Source organism: Nycticebus coucang, chromosome 5 (assembly GCF_027406575.1).
Source record: "Nycticebus coucang isolate mNycCou1 chromosome 5, mNycCou1.pri, whole genome shotgun sequence".
Lineage (NCBI taxonomy): Eukaryota > Metazoa > Chordata > Mammalia > Primates > Lorisidae > Nycticebus > Nycticebus coucang.
The window spans coordinates 50,040,526-50,055,882 of record NC_069784.1 but is presented as its reverse complement, the minus strand read 5'-3'; the positions used below and the strand labels follow the sequence as shown (position 1 = coordinate 50,055,882).

The 15,357-nt window shown below is 38.4% G+C and overlaps 1 protein-coding gene across 1 annotated transcript in view; it reads left to right on the top strand.

Moving 5' to 3' along the window:
• The first annotated feature begins 4,915 nt into the window (after positions 1-4,915).
• The window catches only part of WARS2 (tryptophanyl tRNA synthetase 2, mitochondrial), a 112,688-nt gene continuing 102,246 nt past the window's right edge, over positions 4,916-15,357 (top strand). The window contains exon 1 of the mRNA XM_053592012.1: positions 4,916-5,517. Coding sequence (XP_053447987.1) covers positions 5,428-5,517 — 90 coding nt within the window. The 5' untranslated portion in view covers positions 4,916-5,427. The remainder of the gene's footprint in view (positions 5,518-15,357) is intronic.

The following is a 15,357-nucleotide window of genomic DNA, read 5'->3' as shown; positions in this document are numbered from 1 at the left end:
GATGAAGATGAAGGTCCTCCCTTCTAAAAGTTTAATGCCTCATTAGAAAGTTATCCTAAGATTTAGATACTAATCTCATCTGTACAGATATATTTCTAGTTTTATAAACAGACAGTAGTTCCATACTGAACATTTCCATTTGTCCTTCCTGATCCACTGTCTACCATTTTATATCCTGTTCTGTGCATCTGGGGGTGGGGGATGGCCTGACCTTTATGGACCAAATAAATCACATTCTTTTGCCCTGAGCTGCATCAAATGGGAGAGAACAAAAGAGGGTGGGAGGAGAGACAGGCAGGGGAATTTATTTCTTACCCCGACACACATACGTTGCTCCCGACACCCGTCAAGCTGTGGGTGGACCAAGGCCCCATTCCTCTCCTAAATAGGCTACCACCTGTTTGAATGTTAGCCCTCTCCTGGAATCTTCTTTTGGGCTAGCAGCTGTCATACAAAATACTGTGATTGCCCATTACAAAATAATAGGCATATTTCTGAGAAAAAAAAATACATTGGCAACTAAGAGAGCTGCTACCTAAAGTAGCTAGAGAGAATAAAAGCAGGTCATTGTAGTTTTCCTACTTATCCCCTGAAAAGCGTTCTGTCACTTCATATCCACAGGTGGCTGAGAAGCTCTGTATTTTCTATCTTTCATAAACCTATGAAAGGATGCTATGCCAGGATGACAAGTGGGACCAATTTATTTGGTTGAGCATAGCTTCCTGGTGAATAGCCTGGAGAAAAATTCTGAGGCTCATTCTCAATATCTGTATGTCCTGCAGATGTGGGGGTCAGCAGATGTGCTCTCAAACGTGGATCCTGACTATAAAACCTATTTCCGTATCTTTAAAGGACTTTTATTTGGGACAAGTCAAAAACTAGTCTAAAAGCGCAAGAGTAACAATGGTGTCATCTAGCCCTTCTCTTCTTCACTCATTTACATATAAGGAGAAAGAGGCGCATGGAGATTAAGATCTGAAATTCATTAGCATGCAGATTTTCTCCAAGTTCATGTTCAATTCTACTTATTAAGGAGGAAAAGTAGAGAAAAACATAGCTAATCACAATTGGCAGGGGCTTGAGGAAGTCCAATGGAATCTGGCTGAAATGGAATCTGACTTGGACAGTAAGGTTAAGACCCTACTTCTAGAGAGACAAAGATTATCTTTTGATTTTGTTTTTAGAATGGTCAAGATCTAAGCACTGTTTTGCTTTGAGTAGCCACAGCTAGGACCCTAGCATCACTAGAAGATAGCGGAAGAGATCTAATGTAGTTTGATTAGGAAGAGAAAACATTTAAAAAGCCTATATAAAAGCCACTCCAGGCTTTTTTTAGATTTTGCTAGAGTTTTTGTAAAAGAGAAACTTTGAAGTCGGAAGCCTCTTCACTCCAGTTATAAAGCAGCTGGGAGTAAAGAATGGTGACTTTATAACAGGTGTGAGATAGCACAGAGATTCTGTCTTTAGGGGGACCTGGATAAGATACATCACACAGACAGACAACAAAGTAGACTGCGCTTTAGAAAGTTCAATTTTGCTAATTTTTAAGTTCCATTTCCTGCATGGAACACATGTCATAGTACTGCAGATCAATACATGCAAATTATTCACTTGGGAATGCTCTGACTCTACCCATCCTCCCCACCTTCTCTTAACCCCAAAGTAACTTGTTAAACTAGCAGAGTCCCTAAGGCATGAAGTTGAATATGGAAACACAAAAATTGTGGCTTGGCCATTAATTTTAAGAAAAAGATACTCTGAATTTTGCTATTCATATCACATGGTCTCTCCCTGGACTTCGCTGGATAGCATCTTCCAGAAAGGTGACAGTGATGCCCCCTACTTGAAACCTTTAAATCTTCCCAAAGACAAGATAAACCTCTGATTATTGTCCTTATACTAAGATGCTATAATTTGCTTTCTCCTAAAACTTGCTAGGAAAAGAGCATCTTTTAACATTAGGAGCAGTGAAATGAGAGTCAATTTTAAAAATAGAACATTTGCTTGTTCTGACTTTGAAGACTAACACAAGGATGCGGGTTTACGGGAAATCTTTCTTTACTTGGACCATGACAGTGCTACCCTCGTTAGCTCTACAGTTGTATCACTTAAAGTAGAGCTCTCACCTAGAGACTGAGCTGCTTCCTCTTTCTGTTCTTATTTGTTCTGTGATTTTGGACAAGAACCTTAGTATCTGTGGACCAGTTTCTTCAGCTTCAAAATGAGGGGTTAAGCCAAAAGTGAAAAAAGAACAATCTCCAAATCATAATCACATTTTCCCATATACTTTAATGACTCTTAGAAGTGAGATATGACTCTTAGAAGTCATATTTCACTCAACTGCAGAATATGCCTCCTTATAATGGGACCAACATAAGATGGCATGGGTGTACTCTCATAATTACAAAGGGTAAAGTTTTCTTCTATTGTGAAATAGAATTTCTTTTGTGAAATCTTAGTTGCCAATGTACTTCTCTATATTTGAAAAACCCATTCAGTATAAATCAAAGTTCGGGGGTGAATAGACTATGCTTTAAGTTAGTTACAAATACAATTGCCATCTAGTCGTTGCAGTCTACAAAATTCTTCTTTAAGTGAATAAATGTGTAGGGCAACTCTCCATTACCTTGATCAGCATCTAATACCAACCTGACACTTAGAATTAAATTAGAGAAACAAAATTGGATACTTTGAGACTTAAGGGCTGATTAGGCTACTAGAGCTAAGAGTGGATTTAAACTTTTCTCTTATCCCACTTAAATCTAACTAAGTATAAACTCTCCATTACTATGGAACAGAGGTGTGTCTGCAGAGGTGGAGGTTCCCCTTGATGTTCCTGGACAAGGAAACTTAATCCTTTCTTCTGCCACACATGGTTGCAATAGAAACCATTCCCCAACTGCCAGTCTGGTTTTAATCTGTTGTTTCTAGCAAGGGAGAATTTGCAGGGAATGTTAAGAAGAAAACAAAATTACCAGAACTTACTATAAAAGTGTTGATGAGAAATCAAATTTTAAACAAGTGTTCAAAATTGTAAGCATGAACATATGTATATATACAGTGCATATTATAAATATAGGACTATAAAAGTTTTTAATCTTAAGTATGTTTAAAGTCTGCTTTCAATACAACATTTATATTCTCATTTTACTAAAGCTCTTCAGCTTACCCAAATGATAGCAACAGTAAAAGACTGTCATTAAATATGCTTCATTTACACAACATTGCTGAAGAATGAGGTATTGCATGGGTGAATTTTCCACTCAACCAAACTTACCACTGCATAAAATAGACTTTTAAATGTTAACCATTTTATATGGAAACATTTCAGAAGTGTATTACAGAATTTTTCTTTTAAGATACATGCATACTGAGTCATACATAATCTTTCCCTAAAATTCATGGTCACTATTACTAAAAACTTACTAAAAGAGCCTGAATATAATTCTCCTCTTAGAAGGTGGTGAGCTTTTTGGTCATACTTTCCCTAACATCAGACTGCTACTGTGAAAAAGTATAAAAGTAGAACTGGTTTATTTTTAACAGGTTTTGTGTCTTTTCTGTTGTTAACTGTCACTTATGGCTCTTAAAAGCATTATCAACCCGAAAATTTAGTTGTGTAATTTGTTCAAATCCAAATTACATTTAAAAGATGTTCCTACTTTGCCTAAGTCAATATTCTAAGTGTTGGCAGAAATATAAAGAATTATAAACTATAGTCTTTGTCCAAGAAACAAGTTAGCTGGCTAAGTGACACCACAGAGTTACCAGGTCACCACCATGGTGTGAAAGTTTATTATTTCTAATAAAGTCTTAAAGTTAGCAAATAAGTAAGATTTAAGGATACTGTAATTATCAAACTTGGGGTCTGATATATCTTTGTTAGTGGGTATTGTTTGGGAATATCTTGCATGAAAATATCATCAGCCATATCAGTCAGCAGATAATACTAAGAACTACAGCTTGAGAAAATAAAGTGAGTGCAACCTTGACAGTTTTTGGTGCATCAGTCTTACGGCTAGGTTTTATCTGGATGGCCAAGGATGTCAGAAGTCTAATCTTGCTAATCCCTAGGATCTGATAATCTAATTAACAATATACCTATTAAAAAACTGTATTCCAATCCTTTATTGAGCCTAAACATGTAAGGCATTTATAAAACTATATTTTACAAAGAATACCATATATCCCTTCCCCAGCAAGGTTTCTTTTCTCAATTTCAGTAATCCCACATTCTTTGGGTTCTCTACCATCTCTTGGGTACATTTTTCATTTGCACCATCTGACCACTTTTATTCCATAAACTCTATCTAGCTGTCTCCACAATTTCCTCAGTTTCCCTTAGTTCAAAACTCTCCTGAGGACCACACCAATCCATCTATCTAATGGGCATCGCATTTGGAAGTACTACAAGCACCTTAAATTTAACAGCTCAAACCAAACAGTTTTGTTGCAAGAAGGAAACTTAACTTCCTTAGTTTTTTTATCCTTCCTTCCTATAATTCTAAATTACAATTATCCTTGAACTGCACCAGTACTTTGTACACTTAGATTTTACTGTATGGTTTTAATAAATTTTGTCTTACCTGGCTTGATTGCTACTCCTTAATAAGTAAAGGCATTTATTATACAACTTACCTCCTAACCGCCCCCCCCCCCCCCGCCAAAGTTTTCAATATTAGTTGGATGGATAAATACGGCAAAATCCCTTCCAGTTATACATATTTTTACTGAAAGATTCTTGATTTGGGAGATTTTTAGGTGTATTAGCAGAATAATGAGAACTGTATTAACACTTCTCACAATTTAACCCATAGTAAAACAATTTCTTTCACCAGATAAAACCTTCCTGAAGCCTTCCTTACCTGACCAGACTGAAGCACCACAGTCCTAACCACCCCTCCGCTCCCAAACTGTCACTTGCTTCTTTAAAACATCTAAAATAGTGGGCATCCTTTATTTATCTGCTACCCCACCCGCTGCACAGTTATCGACGCCAAGATATGCCTTTCCTGGCGTCTTCAGCGCCTAGCACAAGTAGAGTTCAAGAAACTTTGCAGACCGAATTTAACCCAGCCACGTATCATTGCCTTCTACGGAGAAAAGGGAGGACTCATTCCTAGAACTTCTTAAAAGGTGCCTCTGAACAGCTAGGATCAGAAAGGCAGCCTACTGGACTTTCTTCTCAGTCCAAAGAGCTAATAGAAGAATCCCCGAAAGGGATCTCCCGTACAGGAACCCTGCGCAAAGGCAAGGAATCCAAAGAAATCACTAAAGTCAAGCCCCACTCGGTTTTCCTGGCTCCACCTGCGCGGCAACCGCGCCCGGAGGATTCGGTCATGCGCAGAAAGCTAGAGGCGGAGCAGGACTGGGAGTGGCTCTCTGAGCAGACGTCATCCAGGAGAAGACGGCTCCGCCCTCCTCAAGATGGCGCTGCCCTCAATGCGGAAGGCGCGTGGGTGCTGGAGCTTCATCCGGGCATTTCATAAAGGACAGGCAGTTGCTCCCGCTCCCCAGGTAATCGAGGACTGCCCTTCTCCCGCCAGCCTCCCATCATGCCAGGTCTTTCTCACTCTCCACCCCTCCTTCCACTTATTTCTTTCTTCCCGTTTTCTCGGGACTAGCCATTTCTCGTCTAAGGTCGACTCGCCTATCGCTGCCCTCCTATTCAGAACGTGGAGACATTGCAGCGATACGTGATGACGCAACGCTTCCCGGGTGGGAGGAGCGCGCGGCCTTCTGGCCTGGTGATCGCCGCCTCTTGCTCCGGGAGGGTTGCGCCGATGCTGTTGCCGGGCAACGCGGAAAGCCAACCTCTGGTGTCAAGTTTTCAGAGACTTCTAGACAGTTCTCTTTTCTCTGGTTCCATTTGTCTTTTTATCCTTCTTTCCCAGCAGCAAGTCAAGGGGCCAGTGGAGAAATTAGAGAAGACGTGTTAGGAATTGGGCAGTTCACCTCTCTCAGGCAGTGTGGTACACATACTTAACACTGACTTGCAAGTGTCAGTGCGTCTTCCACTCTGGTTCCTCTTCCTTGCCCCATGTTGTCTTGTGTCTAGCAAGCTCTGTGAAAGAATGACAGCAAGCTGCCAAAGTGCGTCGTCCAGCGCTTGACAGCCTGCTGTTACCTTTACTGTCGTGTACTGAGAGCCTGGCGTGGCCTGCGGCCCGGCACGTTTGAAATTTTGCCCTGATGGCAAAAAAGGGGCAGAGGAAATACCCTTTTACTTATTTAGGGATGCGCCAGAAGTCTTATGCAATTTCAGTGGTAAACACCGACGTACATTATTTATGGACATATCTTCTGGGAACTAGAGAGAACCGAGATTCTGTGATTACCTAGGTAATTTCCTGGCACCTTTGCATGTTTATTGTCATGATGAGTAGGTATGAGGACGTCATATTGTATCTGGTGTATTGGAAGTAGCCCTGCAGTGAAAGTTAGGAAAGCCGCGGGCCAGGGCTCCGTCTGCCACTTGACAGCTGTGTAACAGACAAGTCCCAATCTCTGGGATTATTTAGCAAATTGATGGGAGGAAGAGTTGGATTAATTGACGTGTCAAATGTCCCTTCAAGTGTTGTAAAATCTATGACTTCATGGTTATGAAGCCAAAGTAAAGACAGCGAGAATAATAGTGAAAACCCAGATTTAAGCTCAACTTATATTTCTATTCATCTTATAAATTTTCTGAGCTTCCATATTCTTTTTATTTTTCCATATTCTTTATTGATGTGACCCTCACAAGATTCTCACAAGGATAAAGGACATAATATGACAGAAAGCTCTTTGTCAGCCAACAACTATTAAGATGTTATTTTAGGTTTCAGGAGTAATGTTATGTAATAATTGATTCAAAATTGGATAAATCCATCAAATATTCTTCTCCTTGAAGTTTGAGGGTTTGCTTCTGCAAAATCAGAATTAGTTGATTATTTATAGTTAACAGCATTTTGAAACCTATGCTATCAAAGTAACTGAGCCTTAGACCCAAACTTTTCCTTATTCCAAACTAAAGAACTGAGAATGTCATGGGAATAGAAAATCAAGAGAAAAGAAAACAAACTGGAACTCACTAATGACTGCCCCGGGAAATTTGGGACACTAAATCATTATAAATGGTAAAGAAAAAATTTCTTAAACCTCTAGTATTGTTTCTGTGACATTTATGAATAGGCTTGTTCTTAAATTTAATTGTTAATCTAGATTGTTTCAAGAGGCAGAATTTCCAAAACAGATTAATGTCTCCAAACCTTTAATTTAGCTTTGAGTAGCATCATTTTGAATGTATTTTTTAAATCTACATCTAATTTCAGTCATTGAACATGATATTTTGAAAGACTAATTGAGAAAAGATACAAATTTGCATTTATAGTGTGATTACAATACTATGCTTATATATAAATATATACATAGAAAAAAAGACCGGAAGGATACAATTATTTTTAATTTTTTTGTTTTGCTTTTTGTTTTAGTCCTAAATAGGGGGTTAAAAGTGATTTAAGTTTTCCTTACGCATTCTTTGTTTTTAATATGTTCTGATTTGAAGATATATCACTTTTATAACTAGAGAAAAGTTTTGAAGGCATAAATCTCCATTCAAGTCTATAGTTATTAATACTGTTTGAGAAAGATACCTGTCCTACAGTGCTGTTATTAAAATGGCCTTAGAAAAGGACTACTAAAAATTTATGGCCACTTTTCCTGTATGTATCTTCTTTTTCTCTTGAAAAGCTTCCTTTGAAGTCTAAGTGATTTTGTGAACAGATGCAGAAATATGTGAAGGAAGAATTGGATTCTTAAACCAGATGCAGTAGACATTTTTATGATATCTCATAACCTTTATAGAAAACAAAAATTATTTTGAAAGAGTATAGTATAATACAAAGAAATGTATTTTCATTACATGGATGGTTCTATCAAAACCCAAGAAATAGCCCAGTTACTTTTTAGTGGTTTTGGCTGTGCACTTAATCCCTGAGTTGAGAAACCAAGCAGCCATAGCAGTGCTTTGTTAGAACTGTGACTGATAAAGCATTGTGGCTCCTAACCTATTTTATTATTTGGGGGGATATTTTTTGTTTGTTTGTTTAAAGAAAATCTTGGGTAAAAAGGTGGCATTGAAGATCTTTCGTTATCTCAACTGCAGGGTTTTGGCCCCTCAAGGATAGACGTAAACTCAAGTTTAAAATTAAAACTAGAAAATAGAGTAACTGCATGTCTTGTTGTACTCATTATAGGATGTCTACAATTTATATGAAAATGGTTTATTTTGCCAGGTGTTGCCTGACTGAAAACTGTTGAAATCTGATGAGATGAGAGTAGTCCCGGAGTCAGAGGAATGGCACTCTGACATGTTATGTTTAAATGCTGATGGAATTGGGTAAATTTAAGCCTGTCATCATTGACCAAACACAGAATCCACAACTTCTTTAAGCACTAACTCGTGATTGTATTATGCAAGGGGTGAAATATTGGTGGTTAGTAGATTTTTGCAAAAAACATTTTAAGTCATTCATTTGAAGTATAAAGTAGGCACATTTTATTGTGGTTCAACAACATGCTTCATTGCTAGTGGTCTCCAGCCTGGGTTCAGGCGGTGTTAAAGTGTTCTTGTTGTTAACAATCAGAAAGGGTAGCCATGAAGGAATCATGCCTGCAAAAAAGCAGACATGATGTTAAATTTTTTATCTTGTATTTAGTTCTTACAACAAAAGTTTTTTTATACTTGATCTGAGCGAAAGGCTGAGAAGTACAACAATGAAACTTTTTTAAAAAAGTTTTATTTAAAAATACTTTGGGATTTACAAAGTTGCAGAATTAGTACAGAGAATTTCTGTATTTATTCTAAATTAAAGCTATATCACCTTTACCAAGCATTGCCTTTAATATTCATAATTATCAAAACCAGTAAATTAATACTGGTATAATCCTAGGAATTTAGCTAGAGACCTAATTCACATTTCACCAGTTTTTTCACTAGCCATTTTCATGGTTTGGGATCAAGTCCAGGATTCCACGTTGCATTTAATTGTCACATGTCCTCTAATCCATAATATGTACTTCTCTAGTCTTTCTTGACCTTTCCACTTTGAAAGAGTACTGGTGAGTTAGTTTGTGAAACGTGTCTGAGTTTAGGTTTGCCTGATGTTTTTTCATGAGTAGACTAAGGTTATGGATTTTGGCAACAATATCATGGAAGAGATGTTCCTAACAAGGCCGTGGCATTAGCACCTTATTTCAAACATGAGGAAATAGCCTTTTGTTAAGTAACTCTCACAATGTCACCAGTTATTTAATGGTGGGATTGGGATGGTAAAATTTACTGTGGATGTTTCATTGCATATTTTGCAATTAGTATTTGTTATTGTAAGTTTCTGTGATCTTAATGACATTAAATTGGAGTAATGTTCCCAGTGACCTTGCCCTTAGCTGTTTTCTGCCATGTGTTATTCATGTAGTATAAGCGAGTGAGCGTGGCGAGTGTTCAGAGCTGCTGTCGTCATCGTGAATTTTGTTAGCTGAAGATTGTCGGTTTTATCAGGCTACTTCATTTCTTTGAGCTTCTGTTAAATGGTAAACAAGGGTGATTTTTGGATCCACTCTAAAGCTCCTTTAAATCAGTGAACCAGTTTGTTTAAGATCTGCTTAAGTTGGTTGCTCTTGTGAACTGACTTAGCTTATTGTAAAAGATAATATTGTAGTTCTTTGAAAAATGTCTTTGAGCTGCTAATGAAAACTACTGATAGATAGTAACTGCTGAAAATACAGAGGAGGAATAGTAAATAAATGCTGAGGATTTATGCTAGCAGCTACTACGGCAGCCACAGCATGGAAACATGGACGAGAGTGATACTGCTGACCGCAAATCCTTTCTCAGTGTATCTTGTACATGACTGCAGTTGTAGAGGTGATGTCTGTAGAAGCTTATACAAGCATCCGTCTACCCACCTACCCGTGTATCTATAACTCGGGGTGTGCCCAAAAGATGCATACACATTTAAAGAGATGTTATCTATGCATTACTTTTCAAAATTGAATTGCAGGTACCATTACTGGTCAAGTGTAACTAGACGGGCTACACACATCCATTTTGCCTGCAATTTGTAAGCTTTGGGGAATGATTGATTTTACTTCCAACAAATGTGTATACAGTTTTTGGCACACCCTGTGTATGTATATGTGTAATTATGAGCATGTACAAACATATTTACTTGTATCTTTACACATGTAAGTAGGAGACATGTATATTTTTAAAATGTAGAAGAGGAGCTAACATTTAGCTAGTACCTGCTATATGCTAAAGCCTTATGCTCTGTGCTATACATCTTTTATCTTATTTACTGTGACAACATTCTTGTTAATATTAGTCTACCCATTTTATAAGAGGAAACTAAGGCTCAGAGGAATTAGGTAATTTTCTCAAGTCACAGAGCTAGTAAATAGCAGTGACACGATTCAAACTGTCATGACCATGCTATTCCCACTTACCCAACAGTAGTTTCTTACAAATGAACTCTTACATGAATGCTTGTTAGATAAAACAGATAAAAGCAGAGTTTTTCTGATTTAAGAAGCAGGAGAATTCAGCCCTGCTTGTTTGATTTCCTGCTCCCTTCTTACCCACCTACACACCACCCAGTGGCCCCCTGAGCTGGTGCCACATAATCTTAGATTTCTTTAGATATAGTTTGAAAAATACCGCAGCTTCCTTAAATATCCAGTTGAGTTTATTGATCATGACTGTATGTGATGAGTGGATTATTTTTAAGGAGTTACATTGTAAATGAGTGGTTTGAGTGTTACTTTGATATATATATGTATTATCTAACTAAAATATCATACCTGTTTATCTTAAGCTACGTGAGCGAGTACATGTAATAGCTCAGACGACTTTCTTTTATCTTTTTTTCCCTTCCGTCTTTCTTTGTCACAGTTTATTTTCGCATAATATACTGATCTTTGTGCACAAAGATGGTGCTCTGGATTCACTGTCACTCTTCTACTAAGCTAACCTGGCTTCTCGCCTTCTCAAAAAGAACACTCACACCAGTTCTGCTTTGATTCTGTTCTACAGCCAACACTCAGGAGTTCAGTCTCCTGAATAGAAGTCTCCTGTCTTCCGCCTAAATTTCCGCCTAAATTTACTCACTCAAGCAGAAGTTGGGCTACCACAGGGTAAGACACTAGAAGCAGAGAGGTAACTTGCAGGCACAGAGGTGATACACTCACTCCAGCTCGACTTAATTTAACTCTGCTCAGGCATTTATAATTTTTTTCTCTAGATCCCATCTTTTATCTCCAGGTGAGGCCTTCACACAGTTTTTCTTAACCTCCCTGCTTACTGAGTAAAGCAAGGTTGTATCTAGGTCTCTGCCCTGTCCCATCCCCTCAGGTCTATTGGACCTCTAATCGGTTACCAGAATTCATCTACGGTCTCTTTTCCTACTGGCCTGTGGGTTTTCTTGAGCTATCCCTCCATTTCCAGTTGAACCTATTTCTGCTTGGCTAAGGGCTGCCTTTTTGCATCTTTGCTTCCAAAAGGCAGAGTCAAGCCAAATCAGAGTCAAACCTGATTTCTACCCCATGGTTATCCTCACAACTCCCACTTCTACATCCCCGTCTCTTTTTGCCAGAACACCACCAGCATGCAGGGATGTCAGTTTGTCCTTCGCATTCCTGTCATCGTGTTCTGACTGCGACTCATTACAGTGTCAGGCAAATTTTCCGAGGACGGAGCCCGGAATATCTTTGGTTAGGTTGTTTCTTGTCCCATTTCCTTGGAATGACAGTTGTAGATTTTTCAGTAAGGTAGTTGAAAGTATAAAATAAAATAATCTCGCCTTATAAAATATTTTCAAGTGGAATCGATTCTCTTCATTAATAATATCTTATTCTAATACAGCACTTCATAGTTTCTAAAATGCTTTATGTATTCTCATTTAATCTTGAGGGCAACAAGAGTTTCCCTATTTAGCCATCAAAAACTTATACTTTTTTTGTACCTCTCGCACGCCCAGTTTTTTTTTTCTTGCCAGTTTTGAAATGACGATGAATCTAAACTAAGTGTTTTTTTCTAATTTATTTCAGTGAGTATTCTCCTGTTTGTATTAAAATTAGTTTAATATTTAATTCATTTTATGGCCCTGGTATGATAGGACTATGATATAATTTCAGTTATTATTAAACATAATGGTAATGGGAGTATGTCTTCATAATAGCAAATATTCATTGGATGCTTATCATGTGCACTTAATATTCATTGGCTCATTTAATCTTCACAACTCAATGAAGTAGATTCAATTAGCTGTATTTTATAGATGAGGATGCTTGGACGTTAAATAACTCATCCAGTGTCCCATAGCTAGCAGTTGTCACAGCCAAGATGTAAACCCAGCTAGCCTGATTCCCTGTGCACTAACTGTGGTATGTTCTGAAACAAATTACACATGTTAATTTGCTGATAACTGCCTTGCAACTTTTAAATCTGTTCCATGAAACCACTTATATATCTTGGTATGGTGACATGCAGGGTAGAAATTATAAATCATCCTTTGTTGTTGCTGTTCTTACAGTCTTGTTTGGCTTGATGAATTATGAGAAAGGAGCAAAGCTGTCTTGTAAATTTATCTCCATGTCTCTATTTGGCTACTGCCACTAGGATTACCTTGTATAAAATAAGGGCTTTTAACACATGAGTCCCAAGGTGCATGTAGGAAGTTCTGTTTATGCACATTCTGTAGCCAAAAGGTCAACCTGCACAGAGCCCCGCAGGCAGAGGGGAGGTGGTGAGTGCTGAAGCTGATGGATGACCAGGGGACCACTATCTAGGGTATAGTTGGGATTTATGGCAAGAGTACATTCTTCAAGAAGTAGCAGAAGTACAAACTGGGGAGGTGGGAGAAAGGAAAGGAATTAGTGTTGGCTGTTTCTGTAGGGGATGAGGAAGAGTTTTATTCTGAAGGGTTGTCATTGAAAGTGTTCTTAAAGAGGTCTGTAATTTGGTAATTGTGTGGTATAAAGATGAATTGTTACCCATTACTACCTTAATTAGGATGCTGATGAAGCTTTAAAATTAGTAATATTGAACAGCACTGATTTTATGCACCAAACTAAGGGCTTCTCATGAACTTTCCCTTGTACTCTTCCATGCACGGAGACTCTACGAGGACCATTCTACCTTATGTTCATTCAGCCCCACTGTACTTGCTGTGCTATTTTGGACCTCTTTTGGGGAGCAGGAGAATGTAATAGTGAAGGGAAATGGAACTACTCAAATCCCTGATTAGGATTCTTGTCCTTCCAAGGGGAGGGGGTCTAAGCCGGTAATTCATAAATTTGCTGGAAAAGAGAAGGGTCTCTTAGGCTACAGGTAAATGTGGAGTAGTAATGTGGAGTCTCAAGGGAGATATTAAGACTAAGTGCCAGTTCCAGGGAGAGAGCCAGGGTGACCTCTCCATGGATACCAGTTACACACCCATCTTGGTTATAGAGAAAAATCTCTGCAGGCAACTTTGGCTTCTCTAGTGACTGGCGATTTTCCAGCTACTCCCATGCCACCACTCCATGAAAAATCCAGACTCAATAACTCAGAGAAGCAATTTGTAGAGGCTAAATATTCATATGAACATTATATTTGTCATCTTACAGTTGACTGGCAATTCATTAAGAGGAAGAGTGGTAAAATGGAAAGTGCGTGACTATTTGGATCAGTCAGGCCTGGTTCTACCACATATTAACTATGTGATGCCAGGCAAGGTATTTGACCTCACTAAATCTCATCTGCAGGATTTTAATAATAATGCTCACACTGGAGGAATTTTATGTGGATTTGAGATTCTGCCATATATATGCTTGGCCGGGACACAGCACCTGCTGGGTCTTCTCTGCTTGATAATGACTGTTTCCTCAGTAATACAGTAGAACCTCTGTAAGTTGGCCACTCAAGGGACTGTAACAAACTGGTCAACATACGGAGGTGGTCAACATAAGGACTAGGCTACTGTGCTGATAAAAGAAGTGGTCAATATAAGGAACTAGGTCTGCTGGACTGATAGATACATGTGGTGCACGTCCAGTCTGTGAAAATTAGGTCAAATAAGGAGGTGGTCGGTGTCAGAAGATGGTCAGTGTAGGGAGGTGGTCAGTGTAGGCAGGTGGTCGCTGTGGACCTTCTGCTGTCCCTAATCTACTCAGCAGCTTTTCTTTCCTCTACCTTTAGCAACCTTATTAGGATTTCCCCCATCTCTAGCTATTCTTCCCCTTTCACTGCTCCTCCAAAAATTAGTCTGACCAGAATAAGCTCTCAAACATGGGGCTCTAATTATGTTTTTTTCTCCTTGTCAGAAAACTCTGAGGGCTTCTCATAAAGTCCAGACTCCCCATAGCTCAACATTCCAGACCTTCCACAGTCTGGATCCGGAATACTTCTTTAGGCTGTTACCATCTCACATGGATCCTCTGCCCTGGAGTCCATACAATTTTCAAGTTTGTTCAGAGCTGTTCCCTTTTACTTCTTTATTATGCTATTACCTCTTCTCAGAAAGTCCTTTCCATTCTCATCTATTATTCTTCACCTATTATTCTTTAAAAACAAAAGAGAAATATATCAAGCTTTTTGCATGCCAATTATACCTCCATAAAATGATTCAGAATAGCAAGCAACATGCCTGATATTTGAATGAATGAGGAAAAAAAGGGGGGTGGGGGAGAGAAAGAAACTGCAACAGCAAAACTCATATTTAGAGTTTCAGCTTCAGACAAAAAACTTTGGAGCTGAAAATGATGGCTGCAATCTTGAAATTTTACAGGACTTTGTACCTTTATAGAAATAAATACTTCCTTCTCTGTTTATAGACACTTGCTTTAGGACATATGGAAGAGCATGCCTTTTTTCATTTAGACCTTTTGTGAAGACTTCAGCAGGAAACAGCTCAGCATACCTTATGCTACAGGTGCAGCTATAGTCTACCACTCAGCAGGGGGACCTCCCCAGGGGGTGTGTTCCTGGAGGCCACTACCAGTTCAGAAAGACAGGAAGCATTCTTCTTGTTGGTTCTTGGCTGTAATAACCATACTGCAAGAAAATGAGTTATTGCCTTAATCTTTGCCATAATAATTCCCATCACAGAAGGAGCTTAGTAGTATTTAATGAGTGAATGAACTCAGTGAAAAAATCAATAGGATAACACTGAAGAAAGTGCATAGCATTGCCATTAAGAAGATTGTTAAATTGAAACCATACATTTATGTATGTTTTTATGTATTTAATTACAAAATATTTCAGTGTTTGTTTCAGTTAATAAGTGATCTTATTATTGCCTAAAGTATCCAGATGTTTATAAGTGATTGAAAGATAAT